Here is a 27,389-nt window from a genome sequence, read left to right on the forward strand (position 1 = left end):
TCTTTTGAGTTGATATAGAATTAGATGAAAATTTGAAAATGAAGGATAAACAAAGATAAGAGCACAAATGTTACTCTGTCAGTACACTCCACATTTTGTAAAATAATATCCTGTATTATCTGTTGTAACAGTCCCCTTAGATTTCTAGCAGTATAGATTTGCTTGTCAATATTTCATCAAAGCAAGAAATCAGAGTTGATACCCCAACACAGCATCAATACTGGCACTGCTGCTAAGATCACTGTTTCATTTTCAAATCCAATAAACCTTCTGATCCCTACTGTGTATAATAGAGGATAGGTTTAATCTCAGTCTCCTGTCATAGTTACAGTGAATGATTTTTTTTTTTTTTCCAGAGAAAATTGTTGAATTTCAGATTCAGCCTTTACCTTGAGCCATTACCACCATTCTATACTTTTAATTCGAAGTAGTGTTTAGTTGTTTGTATAAGAACCTGAGTCAGAGGACATGTGTCAGCAGCTTGTTTATGCTGACTCACTCTCTTCCATTATAAATGTCTGTCCGGGGAAAAAGAAAAAAAGACATACAGTAAAATGAAATACAATTTCAGCATTTTAGCACACACGAAAGACTGTCAGCTCCAATGCTGCTTAACATTTTCTTCTCAGACAAGGAGGAACCAACAGCGATGTACATTTGTCATTCTGAAGAAGACAATAAGATGCAGCAAAGTTCAGATGGCATTTCGAACATGAGAAAGACAGAGTGGTTGCACATACACAATGCTTTGCTCCAAAGTGCACTGTTAAATCAAACTGCATGAAAACGAGGCACTCTGTCATTTCAAATGATACTCATTTATCATGTCGGCTTGTGCTGCTTTTGTTCTTCTAGCATACTGGTCTACGGCAGTGTTGACACTGCAGCACAATGCCTATTGACCCTCCATAACCCAGAGGGCTGCCCCGTGCTGTGCCTGAAGCACTCCTCTCGCTTCCTGTTTGCTGGCCTGCGGAACGGGAACATGATCGTTTATGGAAGAAATAACAGTGGTAAGGTGCTTCCAAGGTTGCTTTGTTTCCAGAGTGATGGCTGTAGTTTAGTGCCTGTCACAGTGGTGCCTATTGCTACCCTCAATGTATGGTCTGTTTGGGAAGTAAGTCATTTTTTTCCCCATTTATGTAATATGTAATATGATGATATACACAGTAATTGTAACCCTTTCAGCATAGGCTCCTGACAGGAGGAACATTTTATGTGATACTCAATAAAGCATTAAACCCCTTTAAACTCCAATACTTGGTAAAATGGTGACAGAGACAACTCATTATATAATAAAAATGTCAAGGGTAAACTATGAATCTCACTCTAATAACTAATGTAAGGCTAAGGGAAAAAATCCTGGTTTTAATAACGCAATATAATGTCTCTAAATATATGAATTAACCTATTCATTTATACAGCATGTGATGAGAAATAACAGCACACACACAGTATCTCAGTTTTGACCTTGTATTAACTGAATGCAGAAATTGCATATATCAAAATACAACAAAACCCAATATGAAAAATAAAACAGAAAACCATACATGAAGACCCGGATAATTTAGTCATTAGTCTGTGTTAACCTGAGTGCACTCTCTGTTTTAGTTTGTTCTTTAAGCAAGCTTGCATTAAGGTTAATTGGCATGCTTATAGTTGGAGCTCATGAGGAAGCAGAACAGAAGCGCCTCTGTGTGTAGAGTGAGAACAGCTCCTGCCGTGTCTGTAGAAATCACTCTCACCAGGCCTATCTCAGCCTGCAGCAGGACAGCAGCGATGAGCAGCAGGAACCACACCCTCGCTGATAGCAGACCATCCTCAGCGCTGTGCTAAACATCTGCGACAACCGCCCAAGCTCCTCCCCGACCGCGGTCTCGTGACCTCGTCCGTGCGTGAGAAGAAAATGACTGACGTCTCTCCCACGATGGCGGCGGTTTAGCTAAGCTGAACTGACTAGCTTGCTTCACAGTCACAGTCACAAGCGCATTAACCAGCAAACACTTCACAGTCCAATAAAACAAACAAAAAGAAAATACACGATGAACACTATATACTCTGTGACGTCTCCAACACGTGTGCGATTCTCTGCTCTAGACCATTTTTTCTCTTTCTTTGTATCTCTCGCGTGATTAGGTCAACAGGAAATCAAACTGTTCCAGTTCATTAATTCTCTAAAGTAAACAAGAATTATTATTAAGCTTTTTAAGTACTGAACAGACCTTGAAACATTTTGAAAAACTATATATATGTAAATCACTAATAGATGCACGAAAGATTTCAGTAAATCTACATTAACATCGACTGAATAGAAGTTATGCATCTTATCAATAATTGGCAATAATTCACAAATTTAAGATGAGAGAAGAAAATACAAAATAATGTAAATGAGGTTATTACATACTGAAAATATTCATCAAAATATAATGAAAAATGAAACACATTTAGTACATTTCCTTAATGCTATTTATATGAACTTGGATATCTTTTAGATACTGTAAATTAGGCCCGTCATTGCTATGGTGTGTGAATCACAACATTTTATTTTCAACCAATGTAAAATGCAATTAGACAAGCAAATGTAATAAATAAAATTTTTAAAATGTTTGTTGGTTGGTAACTAATATAAGGTTAATGGATATTTTATTTACCTTTTGCTCATTTGGATACATATCTGTATGTCCACCATTCCTGTCTATTAATGAGATATGAAATGTTTTTATTTATTTCTTGCTTATTAATCGACAAAAATACTTATTTTCCTACAGCGAATTAATTAGTACAAATGAGTTTTCTTGCATTATACATTTATGAAAGAGCTCTAAAGTAATTGTGTTGTATTGTGTTGTAATACACGGTTTGGCCCACAGTGTAAATATTGGTGTTATGTTTCACATTTGATACATTTTTCAGTATACCCAGTTTCAGAATGAGAGTGTTTGTAACATTATGTTAATTTTAGACTACATTTCAAATGACTGCCTTAGAATCACTTTCCCTTTACGCTATACTTCCCGTTCCTAGTGATTTTCACACCGACTGTATGAAAATAACACTTCACCATGTGGTAGATGGCACGCCATGTTTAGTCATGCATCGCGGGGGGCTTAACACCATCTCAGCAGTGGTTTGCGGTCTTCACTGCCAGCGGGAGCACAATAGCTCTATCACTGGATTCCTTTTACCTGGCCAAAGTATGTCAATGTGTCTGCCTTCCTCCTGTGCTCTTCTCTCCTCCGAAGCAGAAAGGGTGATTAATTACACCAAGCTGCTGCATGCCGATTAAATATTACTATTCATGCTTTGTATATAAAAAAAAGGACAGGAGAAAAGCTCTGGAGGGTGCCGGGGAATGTTTGTGGATTCGGCACATCTGTTAAAGATTTATGCCCTTGACTAGCGTGCTACTGTCTAAAAACAAGTCTGCAGCAGCCAGGAAATGCCAAGGCTTCAGTTGAGACTTTTATCAAAAGGCGTATGAATACCCGCAGCACATTGTTGCGTAGTGAATAATACGCTTTAGCTTTCCTCACTGATATATGCACGTCAGACATCATGTCAAATTACAATGAAAATATTTTGTAAGACGAGGCAGAGTAGTTTGGTCTGTTCCCCACCCATGTTAAAGAGGGGAAAAGCGTTGGCATTGCCGGGCTTAGTGTGACGGACTGGAGGGAGATTTACAAGAGTGAATTTTTAAAAGGTGGAAAAATGACCTTTATAACATGCCAAGCAATTAACCTGTGGGAGTCAGAAGGCATTGTAAAGCTATTCTGCAATGAAAGGCAGAAATAAACAACGCAAAATGTTAATTAAATGGCTGGGTGCACTCCCTTTTCTAAATGTGCTTCATTAACGCATAGCAAAGGAAATGCTTATGTAATTCACTTTATAATGTGCTTCTGTGGTAGCTGCAACGTGTGCCCTGTGATTAAAAGTCAAAGAAAAAAGGTCTGTTTCACTTTCACACCGATGAAGCAAAAAGAGGGAGCAAGACAGTGAGAGAGAGAGAGAAGTAGTGATAAAGAAGTTGGAATATGGATTAAAGTGTACACCAGACTTATTATCATTTGGGTGGGAAGGATGCAAACATTGCGCTGTGCAGTGTGTGGCGTCTTCCATTGAAATGGAAGTCCACAGTCTTTTTTATTTAGTCAACCTGTAGTTTATATTCTCACTTGTTTTTTTTTTAAAAATGTTATTAGAGTGACAGAAACAAGCCTCCGCTGTGAGCCTTTCCACTGACGCTTTAATAATTGCTCAGCACCGTTAAATAGCTTTAAGTGTATTTTTTAAAGTAAACACCAAGTTAACTTGCTGCGGTACAAGTGGGAAGAATTGAATTTAATTGCTTCGCTCAATGTGACAGTGTTCAAATAGTGGTGGAGCATGTGTGGAGTTAATTAAAGGGGAACTCCACTGATTTTTAAACAAAGTCTGTTTACAGGTCTGGGGAGTACTACTGCATATGTGAAAAAAAAAAAAGTTGCTCCAAAGGGACCTGCAGAAAGTCTGATGAATTGTCCCTAATTGGGGCTGAAGATTACAAGTTCTGAAAATGAAAAACATTGGGGTTGTTGAGTTTTAAAGGAGTGAGGTTACCAGACCTCATCACTGCTTGAGGCTAGCAGCTCAAGGCTACATTAGCTTTTACAGTCACAACACAATTGAGTGTCTGACTAAATTGTCAGCAGTGCAGTTGCTTTGTGGGAAATGTGGATGCCAGTTTTTGACAAGGAAGAAGAATGCGTGAAATAAAAAGATGATATCTCTGGTTCTGCTGCGATGATTTTGATTCTTTTTTTTTAATTGTCTATTGTGAATTCAACAATGTAATTGGGGTATAATGCATAATTGGTGGAGTACTCTTTGAATATAATTGTAGGTTATAGCTGTGATAAAAGTCTATAATATTAGGGGGTTTCTTCACATCCTAGTTGTTTATAGGTTGCAGTTTCGAATAGCATATTTAGTCCTTGTCCTTATTTTTTTCAGATGATCTTTGGGACCCTGACTCCCGCAGATGTGTGAACCTGGGCTCAGAACCAGTGCGGATGTTGTTGGTGCTGGATGACTCAGTGTGGGCAAGCTGCGGGAATTCTGTCACAGTCATGGACATCTCCAGCCTCACTACTCAGGTAACTACAAAACTATACAGTTTTTGACCTGAACAAATTCTCAGAAATGTGTTGCTGGCCTTTAAAGGGGGGAAAATATAGACATTTATCTGTATATATTGAATTATGGGACACTGTGTTTACTGTTCATTTTCTGTTTGTGTATATACAGCAGTAAATATTTCAAGGAAAAGTCATAAAAAATTTGTTTTCTCACCTGATGGAAATCACTGAAACTCGATTGAAATAATATCAGATTGCCATGTCTTATTGTCCACATTGCAATATGTGAGTAAAGCAGAATGGGCCTCATGCAAGAAGCACACTTAAAATACACGTATGAGTTATTCAAGAACGTTTGTGGCATTCATCAATTTTCTCGTACTTAGGATTTTCTCTTGAGTACGAACAAAATTTAAGAGTGGTCCAGACCTGTCGTACATGTCATGAATAGATCATCCCTGCCTTTCTTCACTGGGTAGAAACACTTGTTTGATTTACAGTTATAAAGTCCTAATCTGAATTAATTTTGAGTTTAAATATGATACTGAAATTAAAAAAGAAATTTAATATATAAGTAAAACAAATTTAATGCAACGTTTATATATATATTTTTTTTTAGATTTTTTGATTTGGTGCAGTAACTTCTACATTTCAGTAGTTGCTTGGAAACTTCTCTTACTCCGACAGCTGCCTCTGTGTCTCTCTGCAGGTCTCTATCCAGTATCATGTTGTGTTGCAGCTGACAGTGTCACATCACCTGCAGACTATAATATTCTCTCCTCTAATATCTCTGTGACAGTCATATCCCTTGACCACCTCCCATCACGGAGCGCTTTTGCTTTAGAAAGATGTTTTTTAGCATCTAACTTCACATCAAAGCATTCCCTCTTCATTTCTGTCACAGCGCAGAGCTGCTCTGATGACATCTTAGCTTGATTCATCTTTTCTAATTGTTCCAGATCTCCCCCCCTGTCTCTCCTAAAGTTGTTCTGCTCTTGTCTTCTGAATTCTGAAAGCAAGACTTGAAGTTGTGCAGTGTTTTTTACTCTTTGGGAAATTTTTGTGAATGAAACTCACCCATAAACGGAGCGAAACATGCAGCCTTACATTGCAGTTTTTAGGGGCATGGATTATGTTAATGATCACATCTCATGAATGTGCACCTCCTCATGAACAGGTGGCAGTTCAGGCAGTTAGAGTTGAATCCCACATAGGATTTTCTTATTTTCCTCTCATTGCTTTGTGCAAGAACAAATATAAGAGAAAAATAAGAAGACATTCATGCATGAGGCCCGTTATCCTTAAAGCATTTAGGAGCAACTTGGGAGCGAACCTATCAGTCTTAAAACATTTGGAAATTGAAACGCTTTTGTTTGAAAGAAATGTCCCAGTCAACCAATTAAATAATGAGCTTCAAGCAAATACCGCATGTAAGATTTCCGCCACTCTTATCTGCAAGGTCAACTCCACCTACCTTCCCAGCTGAAAAATATTCTCATTCTTCTCTAAAACACGGTTTGAATACTTTTATGGATGGATTCATCAGTGAAACTGCTAGACAAGGTGTTTTTTTTATTTTTTATTTTGTTGTTTTTTTTTGCAGCATTTGAGGAAATTTTCCTCTCCTTTCATTTTCTGAAAAAGATTTATGCACACAGCCTCAGAGAGCCAGCATTCTAATCTGTGATGTCATCAAGATTTACTGCCTGGAGCTGCCGCATGGACAACGAATCAAACCCTTTGTAGTTGTTGGAGTTCTCACACACAAATAAGCTTCATTTTCTTGTAGCGCTCTGAGCTCTGAGTTATGGTACTTGAATGCGCACCATTATCTCGAGAAAATCAACCTGAATGTTTTCTCTGTCATGCTTTCCATTTTTGTGCAGTCATTCTCCAAGGTGTTCATCTGTACTCTGTGCCATTAGAGGTGTACAAGGGGGGGGGGGGGGGGGGGGGGGCGACTTCTCCGGCTGTGGTAGACAATAATGAATGACAGAAAACAAACTCTTCTGGGTAATGTTAATATGGTATTCAGATGCTGAACTGCAAACCATTACCATTTAATTATAGCTCCCAGATGTGAGTGTGCGTAGCTGTGTGAATGGTTAGAAGGCTTTTTGTTGGAAAGGAGCGATGTGTGCTAAGCAAACCCTCGGTGGATAAATAAAAGTTGATAACATATAAAATATGATGCTAAATTTGAACAACCAAACAAAAGCACTAACAATTAATAAAATGCATGTGTCTAATCACCCGTACCATATAAATTTGTTTTCCATTTTCAATACTAAGGAGCTACATTTCCAGCAAAAATAGAATCAGGAAAAGGGCAAATGTACAACCTTCATTTAACCACTTACTCAATTTGCAATTACATATGTTTTAGTTGACCTCATGTCAAATATAAAAGTAGCATAAACAACATGTACAAGTAGCAAATAATTATTAAACCATGTAAAGTACAGATTTAATATGTATTTACATTTTCTTTAGTTACAACAAATAAAAAAAAAGGAGCTGACAAATCTGGACGCTCAAATACAGAGACAGCTGCTTATTGAGTCTCAAGATCAGTAGTAATCAGTAGTGAGCCGGGCTAGGGATGTCTCCTTTTATTCCTTCACCTTTTTTCCTTAGCCCAGTCCTCCAGAGACATGGGCTTAATCAGCTGAGTGGCCACGCAGAGGAGGCACAGTTCTGGTTCACTGTATCTCCCACAGAGCTTAACAGGTCAGCTCTGGTTACCTCTTTCCTAACCTTGTCTTCCTCGCTAATGTGGACTCATGAGGGTTGACTTCACATGGGCTGTGGTGCATATCCAGGATCTGGAGAAGCAGAACTTGGCACGTGTAGCAAGCGATATGACTTGGAGAAGGGCTAGAGGGTCATGCACCCATATTCACTTCACTTTTTTCCATTGTTTTCCCTTATGGATGTTCGCCGCTTTGTCAGATATGCTGTACTTTTGAATCATTTATCCATGACTTTTCTGGACGCTATAGCCTGCCTGGTTTGACGCCACTTATTCCGGCACCCTGCTGCTTAACATGAGTCAATTTTAAAATCTTCACAGTCAATACCTTGACGACATAGCGTTATTCAAATAAAACCTTTCACAGTCCGTTTTGGATAAACATGGTTGTATACTTACAATGACGTTGAACTCACCTGCAACAGGAACCCAAGGGATCTCATCACTACTTACAAATTTGTGTGTACTCTCTGTTTTGTACGGTTTGATTATGTACACTCCACCCCAGTGGGGATACAAGAAAATATACTGCTGACAAAACCTCAGCAATACAATGGCTGAGAGCAAAGAGACAGACAAATGTGGGTCAAGGGATGTAATGATTTAGAAGCTGTTACATCTGTCTTAAGATGAAGATATCCTGTAACAAGCTCACAAAGCCTTAAAATGATACACTTGACAGTTCTGACCTCAGAGTTTTCAGACATGCTAGTGGGTCTGTGAGGATATACTGTAACACTGTTGTACTTTAACATAATGCTTACGTCGGCATGCTAACCTGCTTACAATGACAATGTCAACATGCCGAAATATAGCAGGTATTACCGTATTTTTACCATGTTCAACATTTTAGTTTGCTATAATTGCTAATTAGCACTAATCACACAGTACAGCTAATGGGAACTTTTGTAGGTTTTGGTCATAAACTGAAGTATTGGATGCATTTTTCTCTAAAATTAAAATGTCAACCTGATGGTGATACTAGAGGAAAGGTCAGGGGATCACCAAAGTCATTAGAATTCATCCTTTCAGGGCCATGAAGGTGTGTATAGAATTTCATGCAAATCCATCCATGTTTTTAAAGATATTTCACTCTGGAGCAAAGGAGTGAACCGACCACCTGAATGACACTACCATTCAGAGAGCCCCATCAGCTGGCAGGGAAGCAAAGGTCCCATCATTGCTTAGACCGCTTACCTGGCCCTGGTTTGTTATTGTTAATAATTAGTCTTTTTTTCAACCATACAGGGTCAATATTTGTAAAACTTTCTCAGAGCCAAGAAACGCGATTGTATGTCCATGACACTGTGTCAATGTAAGGTCTATAGGATGGCAAGTTCAGGTATTTTAATGGTATTTGCAGTATTTTGAATATCCAAAGGTGAATCCACTTGCAGTCCAAACATTCTATAATTTCATCCTTAAATGTGATAGGACCTCTGACTGATCTTTACTAGATGCATGTTCTTAGCTCCCCTTACCACCAGAGGACCATGTTAACAGTAAACTGTGGTAAACAGTATCCATGTGCAGCAGAACAGAACTTTTTAATATGTGAAAAAAGGTGAAAATCCTTTCAAATGATTCACTCCTAAAAAATCTGGGTACATCAGTAAAAGTAAGAAATGATAAACTCTATTTTCATTCCCATCAGGCCAACTAAAGGGGCTTGGTAGCAGCAGGAATGATAAACACACAATGGGAATTTGGAGCAATGTAATTGGGAGGAAAATGAGAAAAAACTCAACCAATCAAATGTTTTATTTAGTAGATAGTCACACAGTAGGGGCTGATTTGAATGTGGAGATAATGCAGAGCTTTGTTTGTTTGATTTTTACACAAATGTCATTTGTTCACACATGCCAACATTTGTTTCTGCAGCAAATGATTTCAAACACTCTCTCTGTTATCAGCTGTGTGTGTTTATAAAAGCAGATCTCTGCATCATTACAGAGCTGCACAAACTTCAACACTCTGTAGAGGTCTGAGACCCCCCCCCCCTCCCAACACACACACACACACCCCAATGTAGACAAACCTTAACAAAGTAGGACATGCATGGACATACAAGCTTTGATCAATACTGACTGGCAGGCCTTGTTCCTTCCTCTTTCCATTACTATGTCTTTTTCTACCTGCTTTCTCCTATCACTCACATGTCCACTCGACTCCCTCTCCATAGCTAACAGTGGAGATGTGGACTTAGCGCTCGGCAAAGGACAAAGACACCTTGTCACCTGGTGTAATGAAGGACTAATGAGCTGTTCAGACCAGCTGTAGTGTTTGTGGCTTTAGCTCTGCTGTTATTCCAACCGCTGGTGAAGGTTTATAGGATGGATGCTGCTGTTAGTGTGACACTGCCGAGTTGAGTGTAAAGGGCACATTACTGCTGTCAAGCTTCACTGACCACCTCATCTCTGAAAGCAATGCTGGATTCACCAGACTAATACCAGGTTGTTGGTTGGGGCCAACAGTTGTGACCTGTACTTATCCTGTATTTGACACAGTGCAATGGCCGTTCAACATGTTTGGTTTCTATATTGATGGTAAAATATTTGGAGAATTATATTTTGCAGTATTGGCTTAAATGTTAATTGATATTTATATGAAATCTTATCTTGTGCATCCCAGTCCAATGACACAACAGTATTGTATACATTTTGTATCACAGAATGGCTTCCAGGTGGTTTCAAACATATGGTAGGCAAGATGGCATTCAACAATTATAGGATGTCATCCAGTGATTAGCTGGAAGTTCCTTTTAGAGCCACCATACTTGATAATGATTAATGTGATAATTATGCAGCATATAGAGTACAGTAGGACCGTGCGTTTCTTTACAAACTTGTCAACTCACTTGAATTGCAATGGGTTATTGAAGGTGAAATGTGCCTTTTTTATTATGGATATCTAATTTCTGATGGCTGCACTTGAAAAACCAAGAGATGCAGTGCATATCCTTTCCCGGACGGAGCAGCACACACTGCTGAGGAGTCAATTAAAAGAGAAAATACATCAAAGGCTTGATTCCTTTTCCCTAATTTCAAACAAAGGAGGACCCACTGGCAAGGGCACACAAACAGGTGGTAATCCCTGTCCGCCGGTGTACTTGGGTTGGGGGGTGGGGGAGTTCTCATCTTCACTCATTCGCTCTCACTGACTAATTGCCTAGCTTCATGAAACTCATGCATTGACAGTGATAGGAGTTCCAAGATGATGCCCAAACCAACCCTTGTCACGCCTTGGACCGCAGGGGCGGTATGTGTCGCCATGATAAGGCTCATTGCATTTATTTCAAGCTACTCATTAAGACTGTGTGCCTGAAACTCTCTTTTTCCATTGTGCTCTTAAAAAGATAGAAACCAGGGGAATGATGCAAAAACAAGCCCTGTGTGTCAGGGACTCTGTAAATTACAAAATAAGGAGGCACAGTTAGACTTTATTTACAGAAAAGCAAGTGTGGAGCAACCGCTGCTTGCAAGATTCATACGTCCTCTACTGACCTCATCTTGTCATGATATGGTCATGACAGTTTTCTGACAATGTTTTGATATAAATAAACACTTCAGAAAATCAACTTTGAATTGAATGTCACAACAATCGGAATACGTACTAAAAAGTTGCGTTGGCAAAGTGTGCCCTATGCTGAAAAACAGTACAGTCAGCACAGTTGTGACTTTCCTCTGTTGCACAGATTTGTACATTTTTGATACATGTATATAAAGTCAAAGCCATAACTTTCCTTCTTATACTTCACCCTTCATTCTTTTTGCTTTCTGTCATCTGTTCTTATTCCTTTTGTTTGTGGATTCTGTGGTTTGGAAAAAAAATTTAATTATGAATGAGAGGAGCAAAATAGTTGTGATGTTGCTAAACTCCTAACAGAAAACTAGGCTAGAATGAAAAACACCATAACAATTTAAAAAAAAAAAAAAAAGTCTACAGATTATATGGAGAAAAATCCTCCAAATAATGTCAATCTGTTTTGTTGAAAATACCAGCATAACATCCCAGAGAGAGCTAACCTTTCAGTTTTGGAAATGCTTTGTTTTTCATCATGGAAATAATGTAATTTGTTGATGATGTGGGTGATTGCAATTTTCCTCTCCTGCCGACTCTATTTATAACAGTATTGTTGTTTCTATCACAGAAATTTGAAGTTCATCCAGACCCGATGGTCAGCGTCGCACACATGGCGCGTGCCGGCGGAGGGGTGTGGATGGCGTTTTCCGAGGGTTCCTCCATTCGTCTCTTTCATACCGAAACACTGGAGCTTCTGCAGGAAATCAACATCTCGACACGGTCAACACTGCTCAACACAGGTATGCACACATCACAATTGGTTTTGACCTCCATATATAGAGATCAACCCTCATCCCGCAGTGCAGTGCAACCACTGAAACACATGGCAACTTATGCTGTACAATTGTTTTTCTTTGTGACAGGTTATTGTGTGCTGCTTCCAAATTGTACAACAAAATTTTTATTTCATTTGTATTGGTCTTACTCTTTATTGTATTAGAAAGGGCACCAGTTACACAATGATGACACTCTCCTCCCGAGAATGATATTCTTGTCTTGTCCAACTTGCTCCTTGGGTCCTGCACTTCGGGGACTGACCTGAATAAGTATCTATCTCAGGCCTTCACAAAGCCATAATAGAGCTACAGGGTGAGAGATATGGATTAATAAAAAAGAAATAAAGTCATTGAGGCAACCTTAAAGATTTCCATATTATGGGTTCCCATGGAAACACTTGTCTTTCATTAAACGTCCACGCTTCTGTTGTATCGTGCCTATTTTTCTTCTTTTTCTCTACATGTACCTATCTGTTTTCCTCCCCTTTTGAGTTAATATGTTGCTTTCTATTTGTCCCACTTTCTCCCTCTCACTCCCCGTTTCATCTCATCCACTCTGCTTTAAACCCCCCCCCCCCCTCCCCACCCCCCGCCTTCACTTCTCACTGCAGTCCGTTTAGGATGCCACAGATAGCCCATTACTTCCTGTGTGCCTTCCTTCATGATGGATGAAATATTTATCAGCAAGTGTGGGTGTTTTTGCCTTTTTTGAGGGAATAACTATGGTAAACAAATTAGATGGCAGTGAAGCATACCTTAAACTATCTAATGGTGATACACGAGACTCAGTGTGAGTTTGCCTCCAACATGTTCAGGCTGCTGCACGTGGGCCATCGGCTCATTCAGTGCATGTGAAGATCATTTTGAGCTTCAGGGAGTGGTATAAATGCATCTGGATTTAGAAAATTTTGTCCTTTTCATTGAGTCACACCAGACTGTGATTGATGTATTTAGAGCAATACTCAAAGCTGTGGTAGCACTCCATCTCGTCAGAGAGAAGTAGGTTTTCGCTTGTGAGTTGAGTAAAGAGCAAAGAATAAAGAATAAAAAAACATGCATGTGTTTCAGGCACCAAACTTTTCTCTTTTAGATCAAAGTTCCTTTTTTTCCCCTTTTGTTTAAGAGGAGAGTTTAAGGAGAACAGACTCCTATGGCCATGGTATCTGGAGAAAACCAGTGACCCAGAGGTCACTTTCACCCAGCGCCAGTGCTTCCGCTTGAAATATGCAGCAGATTTGAGGGGAGGGTGGCAGACTCAAGGCTTGGCCCTGGGGGAAGTTACAGGGGTGAAAAGAAAAAAAGTAGCCAGGCTCATGTCTTCAGGGTCCACAAAAGGAAGAGGATCTTTGACTTAAGTTGTGATTTGTTGAGCTCACAAGAGAAAAGAGGATCCCCCGACACTCTATAACCACAGATACCGCTCATGAAATACTGATAGTTTCTCGCTATCAATGGACCTCTGTTTCCCTAGGTTTCTCCTTGACTTATGCTGGGACATGCAGTAATGATATACCCCATAATCCTCTCCCCTTAATGTGATTTATACTCAACAGGGAATTCCAGTTGCAGTAAACAACAGAGAAGTTTCAGAGGCAGAGGAAACTGCTGATCTCTTCTGTACTAATGCCTTTAATAGTTCTATCCTTAGGGTGAAAAAATAATATTCCAAAATAAAGTCCTCAGTGACATATCATAGGGAAACATTTATCTTTGGAGACATCATCTTTTTTAAGGCAAATACCGGCTCTCATGATAAACCCACTACACACTGCGGAGTGTGTGCATTGCTGCAAAAATTGGAGGTGCAAGATTGCTCGAGGTTAAGCTAGACCTCCTTAATCTCAAGTGCCTTTGTCATTATCCGTCTTTATCGCTGTTCTTAAAGACAATGCCCGGCGCCCACATCTTCAGACTTAACTTCAGATTTCATGGTAACCCAAGAGTGGGTGTTCATGAGCATCACTCTCTCACTTAAGCTCTCTAACCAAAGTACAAATAGTCTCTGAGGCAATATGAGCAGGTGGCAGACAGTTTCGAGATAAAGGCCTTTTTGCCAGCATCTAGCTCACTTCTGTGACCCTCCAAGGTCTTACCCTAAAGGGTTCTGCTCTCTGTTTGCTGAATGCGCTCCTATGCTCTGCCTCCACAGTATCAGCTTCCTTCTAGGGCTGATTCATCTCTGCATAGTGAAATGAATTAATTAATGACACTGTTGAGCCACTCATAATGCAAATCATAATAATCTGAGCATGATACAGAACAAACATGTAAATACAGCTACACATGTAAATTAGCATTCTCTTAGTTGTGATCACATGAGTGCTGGTGTAATTCAATTATGGTTGCCATGGATATTATGATAAATGGTTCTATAGATAACTAGGCCACAATGGGAGCCAAGAGCTGAGGGACCACAGAAGGAATGCGAAAATAAATCCGCAACAAACAATGTTTTTCACCCCTTTGTTAACTGGAAACAAAGGATATGCATGTATAATAAGAGTGTGCAATTATCCTTTCTCTGACAGTAATGCAGTGCTACAAAAACATTTCTGCAACGGAAAAACTTCACAACAGAGAAAGTATGGACTCTTGCATCATACTCTATCACAAGAAAGACAAAGTTAACTGTATCCAACGAAAAGTCACTAAATAATCCTCAAAGATTATCAAGACACTTCATTAGGTTGAGGAGAGTCTCTCTGAATTACTTCATCTGTCACTTTAACAGAGAGCCACAATAAAAACTAACACCAACTTGCTATATCTCATTGAATTTGATTATCTATGGATAAAAATAAACAAACCTACTATACAAATACATACAACATTATTCATGTATGTATATTATTCATATCAGCGGGTGAACCTCAAACACTAGGTAAATTCAAAATTTGCTTTGTTAGATCAGATGCACAGATCTTTTTCAATCATAAAGTCACTTACTACTGTGAGTTCATGCCATTTACAGACAACACTGTAGCGCATTGTTTGAAAGATGATTCATAGACTCACAATGTGCAAGTATGATGAGTTAAAGGCATTTCTTTCATTCATTTCTAAAATGAAATTAGACCTTAAAAATCAAAACTGAATGTTATTGTCAGTCAAGAATTTCTAAAATGTCAGAATATGTATCCTCAAGGCTACTGAACAGTTTTCTAGGTGTAAGTATCAGAAATCTCTGTAATAGCTACTATAATAATGATACTGTATGTATATTCAAACAGTCTGAATAATATGCTTTTTTTCATTGAAAATCATTGATCTCTTTTATATCTTACAAGATTGAACATTATATTTAAAAATGGAAAAATTGTTCTTAGTATTGAAATATTCTGTCTAAACTATTTTAAGACTGTGCGCTCCCTTAATTTTTGTCAGTTATTCTGGACGATTAGACCTGTTTTCAGTGTTAAAGTTAGGTTTGTTTAGTGTTTATGTAGGACGCTGAACTCTAGCACTTAAAGGACATTTGCCACAAAAGAACCAAAGGATTAGGGAGATGTCAATTAAGTACTGGCTGTATACATCCACACAGACCTGTGAAAAGGTCTGATTTAATGCACCTGTGTGAGTTCACCATGGGCATCAGGGCCTTACTCATTTGAAAGGACTATACCGTCTGTATTTAGAGTGCCTTAGGATGTCTGACATTTTACCAATAAAAGAGAACTTCCCTGCATATCAGTCTTGCTATGTGCAGTATGAGGCAGAAACTTTGAAGCTGAATATTTCAAAACCACTCAAATCTAAAACAGAAATGTGTAATACCGACTTCACAAAGTCGGGCCAACTTTGTGCTTTTATGAGTTTTCCTTTCAACTGGGTCAGTAGCAAGTAGACAAATCCAATTTTTCATAATCTTATGTAACACAGACCCCCAGGTGGCTGTGCTGTGCATGTGTTAAGCTTGTCAAATATAGATTGATCACAGAGCTTAAACCCTACCCAAAGCTAACACCGATAACCAACAATAAAAGTATTTTTACTTTTTTTGATCATGATTTGACCAGATTATTGCCAAAATACACACATTTTGGAAGAACTTCAGGTAATAATACAATCAATAGAAGTTAATATTGCTCTCTCTGAAATATAAACCATCCAGTCTGTAAAAATTGTCATCAGGGAGATATACTGTATATTATTCTTTCAAAAGGCATCATAATCTGTTGTAGTTTTGAGCTACAGTATGTGTCGTTCTATAACAATAGACGGCGAAGAAAACTCAATTCAATTTTCTCTGAATGTTTTTCTATATTGCAGGTCAAAAGAGCATGCGAGTCACAAGTCTCCTAATTTGCCAGGGGCTGCTATGGGTTGGTACTGCCCAAGGCTTAATTATCACTCTTCCAGTCCCCAAACTGGAGGGCATCCCCAAAATAACAGGTATGGATCAGAGCAAGGTGGCTGACTGTGATTGAACAGGCTCTTGAGAGGTCAAAAGAAAAACGAAGAGGTTTTTTTTTTTTATGATAGAAAATTACTCTGCTCTGCCCATTATTGAGGTCACACTTCACATTTTTCTTGGGGCTGTGGGAATCGGTGCAAATATTACAGGGCAGCCAACACACAAATCATACTGTATATATTCTTGCAGGGGTAATTTAAAAACTGCCTGACAGTGTTTTGTTTATTATGCCAAGTGAATGAGGTCGTTAGTTTCCCACTTGCACAAACCTCACTTCATAACCATCTTATTCCAGACTACTTTATTGAATAATGTGTAAATACACCACAGCATGTAGCTACAATCATTAATGTTACAGCGGTAGAATTATAATAAATAATTACAGTGAACTGAGGTATGGTATTTATAGTCTCTCTACATTTGAATATTTTTGCTGCCTGCCTCCTACAGGAAAAGGAATGGTCTCTCTAAATGCCCACTGTGGATCTGTGGACTTCCTGGTAGCCACCACCAGCACCCTCTCTCCTGAACTCCTGAAGAGGGATTCCATCGGGGACGGCCCAGACTCTGCCTGTGGAGGCGAGGACCGCAGCGACACCTCCTCTCAGGAATCCCTGCAACAGTCCAGCTCCTACCACGGAGACGGGAGAGGCAAAGGACGCGGCGTTCTGCTACAGTACAAGCTGCGCTCCACATCAGGGCTGCCCGGACGGCCTTTGACGGCGCTGGGCGACGAGGCGTCAGACTCCTCCCTGGAGTCTTTGGAACACAGTGTGGAAGATGGATCTATATATGAGCTCAGTGATGACCCAGAAATGTGGGTTCGGGGGCGTCCTTGTGAGAGGGACGGGGGTCGCAGAGACAGGGTGATTTCTGCAGCTGTTATCTCTGGAGGCAAAGGCTTCCGTAGACTGAAGGAAGGAGCACCAGCAGGTACTAGGACAAGTGGGGAGGGTTTAGAGAATATTCTTATGGTATGGCAGCTCCCACTGACAGTGTAATATGGAAAATATATGGTCAGGTGATGCGTATTTATAGAAGTCTACCCAGCTTAGCCTTGAATCACTTGTTCCATAAATTCAAGGGATTTAAATATGTGATGAAGAAGGTGTTGCCACTATTACAGAACTTGACATCTTATGATAGCATGTGGAATAAGGAAGCTACATGCTGTTCACAAGAGGTACCGTCATCCCATAGAACACTTTGAATGTTGTGCGTCATCATCTTCCCAGCAGTGGCAGAGGCCGCCACAGATTAGTTCCTTGTGGTTGTTTTGATGTGGTTCCTCTTCCTGCCTTAGTTAAGATTAATATGCCTCAATTCAACCTCATCATTGCTGTGTGCACTCTGCCACATTTATTTTATGCGAAGGACTTCTGTGTGAGCACCCATGGACAGCATGCCTTTGAGAGGGAGCCTTTGTTGAATCCGCCATGCTCTGCAGAGTTAGAGATGGACATCTTTTATCTGATCCTGTGGGAGAGATCCCATCTGTTTAGAACTGAAAGCTGGGGACTACCACCGCATCACAAAGCACATTAACATCACTTTATTAGCTTTGCCAGCCATTCTCTCATCCCATACAATGTGAATGTAAGATACCTTCTATTGTGTCTCAAAATTGAATCTGGGCTCTCTTAAAAAAAAAAGAAGAAAGAACTTCATTTTTCCTGTTTTGCCACAGCTGTTGCAAAAATGATTTTTGGTTACGAAAAAATGACTCGCTTCCAAGAGCTTAACATGGATTTGTTGAAGAGGGTCATGTTAGTACAGACTGACCGTAAAATCTTCCAAACAAACTATTTTGAAGATTTTTGCTGTTTGCAAAATCAAATGTTGGGGGAGAGAAAGTCATTGCTTTATATTACAGCATCTATATTTGCACTGCAGAAATCCTGTAATTATTATAGTTTAATTTGAGGAAAAGAAACTTCTTGGTATCACATTTTAAAGTTTTATCATGTCCAAATACTGTAAATGCCAGGTATCTGTCATTATTCACCATTATCTATCAGCCAGATAAGACAAATGTGTGCGCAGCCTTGTTAATATACAACTCACATTAGTCGGAAGCTCCGGTTAAACGCTAAACTCTGCAAATGGATGATGAAATAAGTGCTGCAGCCATCCAAACTGCTGTTGGCTATGTATCAACAGAGGGAACCTACCTAAAAGAAATAAGCATGTTTACATGCAAATTCATTTTTAATAATATGTAAGATGATTCTAATTAAGACAAGCCCACATTACAGTTAACATACTGCACATTGATGTATATTATCTGTGACATTAGTGAGGCCACTAAGTCATTTAAACCTTTCCCATCAACATTTGTTTTCCCTCTGTTTTCACGGTAGTATGTGGTATAAATATTTGGAGTTTAATGCAAACATTAATATTTTATGATGAGGATATGAGGATTCAAATAAACAAGTTGTCATCACTGTCGGAGGAGAACCTCACATCTCCATTTTTTGTTGGTAATCATGTAGATGTAGGCCATCCAACTATGAACATGGCTTTAAGGATTTTCAATAAACCGAGCAGTTGTCAAGGTTATTATACATCATTGTCCTCCACCTCTGTCTCTACTTAGCCTTTCTACCACACATGGATTCCTCGTCTTATCCTTTCATCACAGATGAAGCATAAAGTTCATGTTTCATATTTCCCTGAGGCACATTGAGGTTTATTTACCCTTTTCTTCTCCTCCTCACTACTTTGATTCAAAGCATTTAAACGTCCTGCTGTCTGCCAGAGTCATTCAAAAAAAATAAAAAAATAAATAAGATGATGTAAACTATCCCTGGATGCTATCATCTAAATGTAAATCTCAGTGTCAGGTCATAAATGTATACTTTAATTCATGTGAGATTTAATGCTGCTGGAGCAACAACATCCTCATGGTCACTATAGATGTTGTTCAGCCTGAACCAGAGGATGAGCTTGTATTCCTGCTTGAGTAGCCTAATGAAATATACATGATTCCTTTTACAGAAGCCACCACAGAATTTACATTGTTGAACTGTTTCCCAACCAACAGCTGAGATTTAATCTCAAAAGTATCTTGACCTTTGATGGACACTGACTCATACATTTCATTTGCTTACACTACACGTGTACTAAGTATTATCCGTGCGCAGAATATTAATACTCATGACTGGTCGTACTGTACTACTAATTAGAACCGTTACTGTACTACTGTAATTAAACCAATATCCCCTTTTGTAAAGAGGACTCTGTAACTGTTGATGTGTTAGATGAGAGTAAAACAGTTTTATGCAATTTATTTTCCTGTGATGTTCAAGGATAATGTCAGTTTATTACAAATTGCATTTTTCTTTTTTGCAGGTTCAGTCATTGTTTCTATTTGTTATGATAACATATACTCACAAAGTTAATGGCTGAGATGTGGGAAAGAAGCACAATCACTAAGACGGACGAGCAGTCAGATCATCATACAGGTTTTAAACGCACTCTCAGATTAGCCAGACTTATTTGGAAGAAACAAGCAAACAGTAAATTATTACCCAAACTGTGTTGTAAACATCCATCAGTATTAACAGACCGACTTCCATGCTCAACGCTATTGTGCTTGCTGTTTTACCACCACATAAAATGATTGATAATCTAGCTAAACAGTTGGCTTGTTTACACTTGACTAGTTTGTCTGATGACTCATGTTTCATTGTGAGACTTCATTGTAGTGATTTCACTGTGTTCCCAGATCTCAGCAATTGAAAGGACAGTTTTGACAAAATTTAGACATTTTGAGAAATTCGCTCATTTGTTTTATTTATAAAGATTGAAACCGCTCTTCATCAAGGTGAGGAAGGCAAAATAGCCATGTACATGTACTAGAGAATAGTTGTGTGACGTGTTTTAATTATGATGGACTTGCATTGAAGCTCACACAGGTCAGCACCTTGGTGTATGTGCGCTCTCAAAGTAAGAAGCCAAGGGGCTCAGCTAGCACAAAGACTGGAAATGGGGGAAAAAACTTTCCTACCACGTTATATCTTGTCTGTTTAATCTGTACTAATAGAAAAGTGTAAAAACATCAAGTTTTGGTTTCATGGAGGTTTGTGTCCTTGACTATTTCTTGGCTGGAAGCAATTTCCAGGAAACCAGCGGAGCTCTGAGGAAACAAACCTAGCCAAACTGTCCAAGAAACAGTCTGGCTCCCCTTTTAAAGCCACAACTTGTCGTTTTTACTTTTTGTTTTTTTTGTTTGGATTAAACTTTAAACTATGTATAACATGTTAATTATTGAGCTTTAGAGGTGCTAGTAGGTGGATTTTGTTTCCCTCTGTTTTCAGTCTTTGTGCTAAGCTAAGCTGACCATCTCCTAGCTGTAGCTTTGTACTTAATGGACAGATATGAGACTGGTTTGAATCTTTATATCTAACTCAGCAAGAAAACAAATAAGTGTATTTCCTAAAATATCTAACTGTTCCTTTAACTAGATCATAATTATCCTTTAAGCATTGATGAAGTATTACGCTCATGCCGTCGCAGGCATATGGAAACACAGTGCTTGTTTCTTTTGGTACAGTACTTTAATGTTAAATGTCTAAACATTGTCTAACAAGCTTATGCTAAATTAAAAAAACATCTTTGAACATGAGTTTGAGTGTGATCTTTTTTATATGACTGATTTAGAATGATTTACACTGTTGATGTGAAAAGGTAGTTCACGTTTAGAGATATTACAGTATATCTGGAGCAATATTATGCTAATGATTTTACACTATTTCAATATGACTCAGCAACAGAAAAATCCTATTTTTGATGTATCATTTGGATTATCTTCTTACTTTTTTGGTGTTTGGTTATTCAAATTACATTTGGCTTACCTCTTCATCTGCTGGAAGTCAATGTTGAGTAAAAATACAGAGAAGGAATAGGAAGAAAAATCTGATGTAATGCCTCTACTGTATACATCACAATAAGGAACACACAGTCCAATTTATTTGATCTTGTTGCTTTCTCAAAAGCATTAAAAGAAACACACATCAACCATTTTGTTAAAGTATAAAGGCAAAAACAAGGCGAGAAAGGCAAGAAAAAAGTTGCTTAAATCTCCTGAAATTGACAGTTTTTGTCAATTACAGGCAAACTGCAGTGTGCAGGAGTGCAGTTTTTTAGCAAAAGTTCTTAGTTAAATGATCACCATTGAGACTTGGTTTTGTCACATCCTTTATGCCTCCTCACCTTCATCCTTGGTGGAGTGCCAGCGGCTTATGTCGTCGCTGGCACACTGCACTTCAGGGAGACAGGCGGGATTGTTATGAGCTAGCTCAAACTGTGGCTGAAAACACACTGGGGAACCCCTACAGTACCATTTCCTATCCACCTCTTCCACCCCTCCTCCTCATCCCCCTTTGACTTTCTTTACCTGTCTCTTTCTCTGTCTCTCTCTCTCTCCCTTGCTGTGTTTCTTTATCCTGCTCCCTTTCAACATGTGTCAAAGAAGTCCGCCAGGAATACCAATCCACTATCCATCATAGTAGGAAATGAAGCAGTGTGCTATTTCCTCATGACCAATCATCGGGTCAACGTGTGCTGTTGCCCTTTGACCTGAAAGTTACATTAATAGCCTTGTCTTCCTACTAACTCCACATGGAGCAGTCAGGCCACATAAAGGCTCCCCTTCTGTGCTGACAATATAAGTCATAAGTCATATAAAGGGGCGCAAGGTGGGGGAGAAGGACTGAACTGAGCCTCAGCAGTTGCCTACAGGAAATTAGCAGAAAAGGTCAATGCTAAAATAAACGTTAAATGATGAGCTAATGAGAGGAGTCAGATGGAGATGCAGGTGTGTATGGCAACATTTAGATATTTACAGTACGAATAAACTGATCACAGCCAGCTGAGGCTTCAAAACATCCATGAGGTTCATTATGAAAAAACGTTACAACACATTTTTTTTTTTGTCAAGCCATGTCTCCTCCAGTCATGCATTGATTCACTTCGATATTGCTTTACAGTTAAATTGGGCAGCAGGAAAAACATGTATTCGCTGCCATTAATATGCCTGCTCATCCTCTGTGGATGTGTATAATCTAGGCTTTGTTTACTTGTACTCTTTTCAGTTTTGCCGCAAGCTCTCATTTATCCAAAGTTTTTAGCTTAGATGTTATCCTGGGAGAGTACCCAATATGTAAACCAGCATCCAGAAACCCAATAAGAATCACACCACTACAGGAAGCTCCTGAAAGCGTCCATATTATTCCAGTGAGAATTGAGAATGTAATACTGATCTGATAACGCAGTGCTGAATCGCGCCTTGTACAGTACCTGGGTCAGCAGTAGAACACATCCTTGCCTAGAAGCAAAATGACAAAATGAAAGGTCGAAATGCTGCGCAAGCGTTTCATTGTCAAGTCTCAAACAGTATAAGGCATAAATATGTGTGCTTTTTCTGGTGGGACTTCACAAACCCCTTTTTCTAAACCTTTCTATAGATATTTTCTGCCAATTAACCCTGCTCCAGGAGAGATTTGCCTATCTCAAGCCCCAGCTTTGCGCCTGTGCAGCTTGCGGCGTCACTCTCTCTACGTCTCAGGTATAATTTGCATGCCTCGGTCAAGGCTAAACTGAAGCGGATGAAGCGTTGCAGTTTGAAGGTCTCCCTGCTTTATCTGCCGACTCCTAAGAGCCAGGCATATTTGCATTGCTTTTCATTTCCGCAGGCTTGGCAGTATGAATGATAAAGGAAGAAGAGCACACTGTACAAACCTTGCTTAACAAAGGAGGCAGTAGCTAATGATTTGCATACAGAGAATGCAAGGATAAGGCCCACACAGGGCTGCTTCGGGTGTTATTATCGCCCTCCATCAACGCTCGGAGCTGATGTCTGTCAACAACCAATGCACAGCCCCAAAGAGAGCGGCTGGGTCACATCTTGGTGTCAGATGTGACTGTCTCCCCTAGCAAAGTCAATCTCACATGAACCAAAAAAAAAAAAAAAATCTATATTTCAATAGAGGATATTGTTTTCCAGTTCAGCAAACTTTCAGATCTGAGAACTAAACTCCCTCAATCCCTGTTCAGTGCTTCGACCCATCAAACTCTCATTGCTTTATGTGGACCTGTCTTTTACTATGCTGTCAGTGCTGCTCGCAGATATGTTTTATTTACTACCTTTTAATCATGCAAAAGATTAATGAAATTTTGATCACTGTACATTATTCAACTTGCCCCCTAGGAGCAGGGTCTGCTTAGTGGCATGACACCATGCCTGTATTGAATAGTTATCATTCCCCACAATATTTATCTTTTTGTCTATCTATCTGCATGGAGGCACGGAAAAATAAGCGTAGTACTCTGTGGTATCTCTATAATGCTGTCTTATTGCTGTGCTTTCCTTTGGCTATGACATTATCATTTATTTTTTTGCAGTCTGTAAAACCATAATAGGTGAAGTGCAGCTGAGGAGTTTTATAGGCAATTTCCTAAAAATACATTTATATAACGTCTCAAAGCGCTATAGTCGTCCTATCCTCACTTCTTATTTACTGTTATATGTATAAACATGCCAGTTTTACATGCTCTGCACTTCCTTCTGTCTTGCAGTGTTTTATTTTCTATGACTGTTTGGGCTTTTGAAGGGTGACCTTCAATTCATATATCTATTGCTATAACTCTCTGCTACTATCTCAGTGGGACCACTGTGGAGCAGATAAAATTTCTTTTTATGTCTTGCAGTGAATCAAGTCACTTTTATGCCAACATCTCTCTGACTATTCAAACAAAAATGAGAATGTTAGCATTCAGGTCCACTCTTTCTCCTTCCGCATCCCTGTTGAATTTGGATGTCAGCCAGAGAACATTTCAGAGGTAAATAACATGTTGAATGTGATGGTAACCTGGCTGTATTTCACCAGAAGAGCAAAAAAATACGACTTGAATCATTTTCAGCATCAAAAACAACATCTCATCTTCGTCTTCACATTCTGTCTGTGTCACATGCAATACTTGCATCACCTGGATCTGGGGATTCACATGAATGCTGAACAATATTCATTATTGGCCTGTTTGTTTTTAATGATAGCTGTGTCTCCTACCAGGTGTCAGGTGTTTGTTTTTTTTTTGTTGTTGTTGTTTTTTTGTTCCATGCTTTCACTCTACTTTTCCGACTTACACTTCACTCACGCCTCAACAACACCCTCCTCTCTATCTCTTTCCCGCCTCACTCCTGCCTCTTTCCATCCCTGGGGGAAGAGATGTACAGTACCTTTTAGTGCTGTTCTCTCCAGCATGACAGATGGAGGCTATTAAAACGCATTTTCATTGTATTATGGTAAATAACACAGCCACATTTTGTATAATATTACTGTTCCCAAGACAATGCTAGGATACAAGAGGAAGTCGTATAACCATCCTGTCATGGGTTTACTATGCATCTACTATATCTCGGATTGTGTTATGGGGGGGTTTTCACTGAGCTATAGAGTCAATTGTTGTTTTGATTGCATTAGTCAGTCCAGAGTGAAGTATAAAAAAAGCTCTGACACCAGCTCATCAAGCCTGATTTCTCATCTTTAAAAAAAAGGCAGCGTGAATGAGTAATGGACTTTTTCCACAGGGCATCAGTGCTGACAGCCACATGCAAGGTGCAGTTAAGATTCTTAGTTTTTCAAAGGCATAGAAAATCAATATCAGTGGTGGCAGGTATGATATTTATTCAAAATGCACTCCCTCTCTTGATAAAAAGAGGAGAGGGTGTTTGGCTTTGCAGGAAGCTTGGCAGCTTAGTAGCTGTCTGTTTTATAGGGTGGACATTCACAGTAACCGACGATGACAGTTTCTATTTTTAAACCCCTCACTCCTCTGAGAGAGATCCTCAAATCTAACACTGTCACAATGGTTGGCTGGCACAGAGAGAATTAAACGATATATTTGGACATTAGCAAAAGGTCTTAATCATCTGTAACTGTTCAAGCAAGATGTAATGAGGGATGACAGTTTAATATGATTTACACTGTAGTGCTGATAAATGAGTAAAACTATAAGCAAAGGTTCTCCAACTATAAGGTGGTAAAAGGAGAAGTGGATAATGGACCATATTCTTAAAACATGTTAGCTACTTAGATGATGTCTTCAAGCTGTCAAATAATGTCCACCACATATGGTATAATTTAGAATTTCTACTAGAAATGTTTGACCTTACAGTATGTGAGTATCGGTCTTGAGCAAACAATAAAAAAACATTAAAAAATGGCTGTACACAATTGTTCATGGCATACTGTATCTGAAATAAACAATATAATCTCATTAAGATATGGGGAAATAAGTACAAATTTGAAATGCAGATTAAGTGTTGTAGTTAAGAATGACGTAAAATTGTGTTCTTCCTCTGTGGTGGTTTATGTGCCAAAAGCATGACTTGGACATGCAAAGTTTTAACATGTATGTAATGTGAAAATATTATCTGATGGCTAGCTTCAGAGTTATATGATATTCAGGTGCCCAAATGAACACTGAAACAGATTTTTCATGCTGTAATCATTCCTTCTGTTAATCCATCATGGCTTCCGTGAGTTGGACGGACTACCCTGAATCACAGAATCAGTGTCCAATAATGTTAATAGTTGCTGTTATTGCGGACTGCTGACTAGCCCTGCATGAAAAAAATGCAGCCCTCTCATTTATATGAATGAGGCTGCTCCGGCAAAGCAGCAGGGTTGCCAAGGCAGAAGGCACCAGCAAAAAACTGCAGGGTCCTCTGGCAAAAACAGTGAACCTGTCTCAACTCTTGCTGGACCAGGGGGTTCCAGTCATATGATCAATGGCGGTGGCAGCATGAAACTCTATGCCCTCAAAACCCCAAATTTTTGGCAAATAAGTTATTAAATATGTTTAATTAAAAGCAAAGAAAACATGCAGTTAACAAAACTTGCAGTGGATGACTATGAGAGCGAAGAAGCAACGGGAAAGAGAAAACAAGAAAAAAGAAAACAAATCTGATTTGAATGAAACTTTGGTCTCAACATTACAGGCACTAACAATGACATACCTGTGAGATAAAACAATTAATTGAGGAGCTGAAGGACTCCATCTCTGGAGAAATTAAAGACTTTATGATGGAATTCAAAGACTTCCGAGCTCACACTGAGCGCAATATTAAGAATATAATGACATAATGCAGCAAACGATAGATTTACGACAAGATGTGGAGAAAATTTACACAAGAGTATCAGAACTGGAGACCAGGGTGAGTGAACTGTAATACAAAAAAACTTGAGCACCAGCATCATTAATGTGGGAGATCAGATGGACTATGCTGAAAACAATTCCAGGCAAAATAATATATGTATTTACAACATAGTTGAACATATTGAAGGGAACGACATGACTGCATTCGTCCAGAAATTGTTTAAAGATGTTCTGCTGATGGAAAATGAACCCCAAATTACTCAAACACATAGAATAGGCATATTATAGGAAGAGGCTTTGGTTCACGAGACCAATCTTTACTAACAGACACACTGTTGAACTGTAAGTGCTGAAATAATCTGCTTGATGGACTGAAAGTAGGATAACTTTATCTATGGACTAATGGATTAGGCCTAGCTACTGTGATGCTCTCTCTCTCTCACCCTCTCTCTATTCTCTCTCTCTCCCTGTGTGTTCATGTGTGTGTGTGCATGTATGCATTCTTGTGAGTGGTTTTTGGGTGTGTGTGTGGGGGGGGGGGTGCGGTGGAGTGGGGGGAATGGGGGATGTGGAGAGAAACA

At 39.2% G+C, this 27,389-nt stretch overlaps 1 protein-coding gene across 4 annotated transcripts in view; it reads left to right on the forward strand.

Annotated features, from left to right (window-relative positions):
* Nucleotides 1–21,274, forward strand: part of arhgef10la (Rho guanine nucleotide exchange factor (GEF) 10-like a) — a 125,148-nt gene extending 103,874 nt beyond the window's left edge. For all 4 annotated transcript variants that reach the window (XM_044348925.1, XM_044348926.1, XM_044348927.1 and 1 more), the window contains 5 exons: nt 856–1,013; nt 4,996–5,138; nt 12,023–12,194; nt 16,500–16,622; nt 17,095–21,274. In XM_044348925.1, coding sequence (XP_044204860.1) covers nt 856–1,013; nt 4,996–5,138; nt 12,023–12,194; nt 16,500–16,622; nt 17,095–17,645 — 1,147 coding nt within the window. In that variant the 3' untranslated portion in view covers nt 17,646–21,274. The remainder of the gene's footprint in view (nt 1–855; nt 1,014–4,995; nt 5,139–12,022; nt 12,195–16,499; nt 16,623–17,094) is intronic.
* Nucleotides 21,275–27,389: the final 6,115 nt, after the last annotated feature.

The sequence above is a fragment of the Thunnus albacares genome, chromosome 4, assembly GCF_914725855.1.
Source record: "Thunnus albacares chromosome 4, fThuAlb1.1, whole genome shotgun sequence".
Taxonomy (NCBI): Eukaryota; Metazoa; Chordata; class Actinopteri; order Scombriformes; family Scombridae; genus Thunnus; species Thunnus albacares.